Genomic DNA, 5,000 nt, shown 5'->3' on the forward strand with positions numbered 1-5,000 from the left:
TTTCAAGTAACTGAAAGACAGACTCACTTAAAATTTGAAATGTGTCTCACAGAGGCTATAATAAACTTTATTTTCAGTTTTATGTTAGAATTATGATTTTCAACTACCCAAAATTCTAGCTATAACAATAGAACTAGTATTTATGCTTTACTTTCTATTATCTCGCATTTCAGGTATGACAAAAAGCCACTTTTCCGCTACTCAGGGTGCCACCATTATGACGCTTCAGCATTCAATGTTGCCTTAGGGGTTATGTTCTCATATGACACTCGACCTTACCTGGCAGCCACTTCACCCTTCACACGTGTGTTGCAGAAAGCTCAGCAGGATTTAGAAAATGTGCCAGGAGAGGAGAGTTTGAACACGTCCAGTAGAGACAACTCAAGTAGGAAGTATAGTCTTAAGAAACTTGGTGCAGATGCATCTATCAGTGGGTCATCCTTCAGAATAGTTTCCCAAAACACATCACAGACATCTGCCAAGAAGGAAATATCGGAAAAGTAATCAAAAGAAAGTGAAGATTAGGAGATAAAATGTGAAACATGTAGATTGGGCAATAATGGTTAGAAATTATTTGGATTTTTTTTTTTTTTCTTTTTCTTTCTTTTTTCTTTTATGTAGTGTTCAAAGGTTTTTGATTTTTGATATCTCATCTGGGAACAGTAATCAACCGGCTAAGTTACCTTTGATTACTGAGAAAGTCAAGTATATGAAAATTCTTACATAGGTGTGACCAAATGCACTAGTGATTATTTTGCCATTATTAGACTACTATTATGACCTTGACTTTTACATATACTAGTTAAATATTGGTGCAAGTTGCTTTGGTTCCTAAAAGTGAGTTTATAAGGTTGCTATTTTGTGTGTGCTGAAACATTAAAATGGAAAATTGCAAGAAAACTGAGTATGCCATGGCAAAGAAAACATGATAGTTCCTCATTTGCTATTTTTCTTAATGATGCATTATGAGTTCCTTATTTGATTTTGATCTAAGTTGTGTTCTGATTAATATTTCCTTTATATTTTTTGTACACTTTTTTATCTTGTGTTTGTGTGTATGTTCCACTGTGTGTTTGTATGTGTGTAGATGCAGGTGTTGGCTGTTAACTGCTTGTTATCAGCAGATTTTGATTTTCAAATATCATTTAAGACAAAAATGACAAATGTTTCCCTTTTTTCATTGCTGTGTATAATTTTTGTTGAAATTTTGATAAGAGATGGAATAATTTGGACAAGTAAGACATTATTTATACAAATATCCTTGTTGATTTCTCATGATCATAACTATATTTTGAGAACAAGGTTTACACCAATTTATTTACACATCTAGATAAAGAGAATAGGTTGTCAAGATTCTAAGGAAACAAAGATTTAAAAAAGTTCTCAAGCATGAAGCCAGTTATCCCTTTTTGATTCTTCTATGATATGGCTTCATCTTATGTTTCCTTTTTTTGCTGTGACTTCTCCCCCTCCCCACCCACCTGCCCTCCCCATCCCTGCTTCTTTGGATCCATAGTTTGAAGAGAAGGTAGCATTAACATACATGCAAATAAAAGTAAATACTATTTGATAAACAAATCATATCATATGGAATGTTCAGTAACTCTCAGTACAGTTGCACAAATGAGTTCCTTTGCCCCCATTGATTGATATGATAGACCCAACCAGAGGAGGAGCAAGTATAAAGTTCAACCCAGTGCTAACGGGTAAAAATGTTTGGCAAGTGGAGGTAAGAACGGGATTGTTGACTTGCATCGGCAGTTTCCCCTGTTTGCGCCTGGCTTGATTGGTAGTTTGCGAGCGACATTTAGCACCTAAAAGCTTTTATATTGCTATAATTTATGAAAATATTAAAATTTTTAAGGTTTACCTTCATTATAGGTGCCATTGCCTAAAAGCTTTACCATATAAATGAAGCCACTACTATTGGAGAAAAACAAACCGTCCGACGAGCCAATGGCGCGGGAATGGGCATGATACGATGCCATCCGTGTTTCGGTCCACGACAGCCATGGCATGTACGTACATGCCACCCGTTGGCTACGGGTTAAGTGATATGCATTCTATGCAGCTTTTAGTTATAGTTTTTCTTTACTGACATCATAGTTTAAGATATGTTACTTAAAGTCAGTTAAAACAATTACTATTCTTCAGATTAAACTTGAATAAGACTCAATGATACACTTACTGTGATTATTTGATTATATTGAAATGTCAAAAGTGACAAAGTTAGAAAATACCAGTACCAATTCCAACAAGAAAACAACAATAAACAAATACAGATGATCCAGCTAAAACTCCACTTAGAGTTAAACTAACTCTTTCCACCAATCACACATAGAAAACCATTAATTTCACTTGTATTTTTACTGGTGTGAGCTTGCATCTTGATGGGTTAGCTTTCCAAAGGAACTTATTTCCACAGCTGTAAATGGAGTAAAAATTATTATGAGAATCAGGAATTAACTTTATCGATTGTGGTAAGAGGGGAAGTAAACAAAAAAAAGACCAAAGATGATGCAGCAGAATCAAAATAATCATATGTAATCCATGCAGGTAATAGATACATGAAGGAGAATGAATGTCCTGTACATTGGTCTGAATACATGTAGGACTATTAAAACCTTCTGTGGTCAAAATTAAATGTCAAGGTTAAAGGTCAACCATCATAGAATCATTAAATTTATTCTTTATACCATCCACAGATTGAGTAAACTGATGTTCTCAGTTGAAGCTAGAAAATTCCTTATAGCCAAAGTTGATGTGTTTGTTTTCCATAGCACAAGCACTGATTATGTTGATTCATGTTAGTTGTCTTGTCTATGAAGAGAGAGAAAACATCTCATTTAATACATGATCCTTGAGAATACACCAACATGATGGAAGGTTTAGATGCTAGTCACATTTCTTTACCCTAGGACATTCTTTCTTCATAATGTTTTTTTGAGGTAGCTATTTAGATTAGAAGCACAGAACAGGTTGTTTGATTGGAGGATGTCTTTAATGTATCATTTACATGGATCGCTGAGAGGGCAAAATCACTTTCACATGAATAGACAAACTCATTCACTTGCTCTCTCACTACCACTCTTCCCTTCTCACTCCTCCCCACTTCTCTCCCACTGCTCTTCTTTTCTTTTGTCATTGCAAAAGATAAGATATTCAAATCTTTATCCATAAGTCAGAAGCATGTATTGTACACTTTGTTTTTCATTTACCAAATATTTTTAAGGAGTTTGCCTGTTGTGCATTTACATCATTAATCTGTACATTTGTAAAGTTTTGCATTATTTTTTTGTATGTACTCTTTTATATTCCATTTAATTGTGTATTTCCATTCTGGAAAGTGTGAACAAGACTTAGAGCAAGGTAAGAATTACACCAGGTATTTGTGTGTGTGATTATTAATTGGATTTCACATCTGACAACTATTGAAATGTTTGATTGATTGCAGTTGCATGTGTTTACTGAGCAATGCATATGGATATTTGGCTTTTGCCCATTCCATTATATCATTTACTTGCATACAATAAGAATATTTTGGTTGATTTTGGTAGGAAATCATGGTGATGATTATACTTGATAGGGTAGTAGGATCTATACAGTGTTTACTGTGAAAGTACAGTAACAATTTTGTAATGGAATATTTTTTGCTAATCTTCAGTCAATACAGTAAAGCTCTTGGTAGATCACTTTGAAAACCACTTTTTTTTTTTTTTTTATCATGCAGGAATGGTACAACTATATTTCCTTAAATAAAAGTTACTAAATTTATGTCATACCAATGAAGGATTAAATGTGGCATTTACAACCCAAAATGCATATTGCATCAAGTAAAGAATGGTTATGAAAATTAGTATTATTTTAAGGGATATAGTGTTTCATGGCATCATAATAATCTAGTGTTTGTTACAACTCTAGTCAGGGTTAGTCTTTCATACTAATTTACCTTTGATGGCAATGATGATGATTGTTATCATAATTAAAAGCTGCTGTTGCTAACATCTACTACTTTGGCCTAAATTGTGGTTTAAATCTTTATACATTCGTCATGCAGTTTTGTAGTTGTGAAGACATATAGTTGTGAGATCCGTGATGTCCACAAATTGTATTGCTTTTTTTGTTTTTGTTTTTCATGCTTTTGTTTTTACCTTTTTGTGTAAAGATGTTATTGATTATGTAATAATATATATATTTTTCCAAGTAGTACTAGGTGGAGTAATGTAGGTGTGGCATGGAATATAGAACAAGGTTGAATGGTGAAAATATTCTTTGTAGATGAAAACCTTGCAATGTAAATACACTAGCTTACTAGAAAGTATTCTAGTGCAGGAGCAGAGACTGGTGACCTATTTTTCTAATAAACTGTATGTCAATTTAAGTGAATCTGATCATATAACTAAGGTCGTAAAAATTCATATATATGAAATACCATTTGTGGGCAACAAATTCTTATGCTAGTTTATGACAAGTGAAGTCCGGCTACTTACTCTGATCCTAATAGGATATATTAATCTGCTGGCTATAGAAACAAGTTTAGGTCTAGGTAATCTATGCAGCTCATGGTATTATTTTGTTTTAGTTCTTTGAGTGTTTGTACTTATATTGCTTCTTGAACCCATTTTGATATGAATAAATATTTAGTTATACTGAGTGAAAGATGGTTTGCTTATTTTAAACATATATGAATAGGAAAATGTCAGTTATAGATAGTGAAATACAAATTTTGATGTGTACAAGCTTGTATGTATGTAGGATTTGAGAGTATTGTGTTATGTCTTTTTACCTTTGGCAAAACTCAAGTTACCAGGATCATCTTTTCATATGTTGATGAAAGAAAACACTATTTATAAGTAAGGTTTATTTGAGGTTTTCGGGAAAGGATACAGAAGATTAAACAAGTAATTTCTCTCATTTCTCATTGTCACTGATGGATAGTTGTTATGAAAACATCCACACATAAAGATTCACATTTATATGTATACACATTCAAGGAGCAT

General features: G+C 33.1%; 1 protein-coding gene across 2 annotated transcripts in view; it reads left to right on the forward strand.

Annotated features, from left to right (window-relative positions):
- LOC113823427 (uncharacterized) overlaps window positions 1–4,650 on the forward strand; it is a 16,612-nt gene extending 11,962 nt beyond the window's left edge. For both annotated transcript variants that reach the window (XM_027376053.2, XM_070133979.1), the window contains exon 8: window positions 174–4,650. In XM_027376053.2, coding sequence (XP_027231854.2) covers window positions 174–504 — 331 coding nt within the window. In that variant the 3' untranslated portion in view covers window positions 505–4,650. The remainder of the gene's footprint in view (window positions 1–173) is intronic.
- Window positions 4,651–5,000: the final 350 nt, after the last annotated feature.

This window comes from Penaeus vannamei, chromosome 19 (genome assembly GCF_042767895.1).
Source record: "Penaeus vannamei isolate JL-2024 chromosome 19, ASM4276789v1, whole genome shotgun sequence".
In the NCBI taxonomy this organism is placed as follows: domain Eukaryota; kingdom Metazoa; phylum Arthropoda; class Malacostraca; order Decapoda; family Penaeidae; genus Penaeus; species Penaeus vannamei.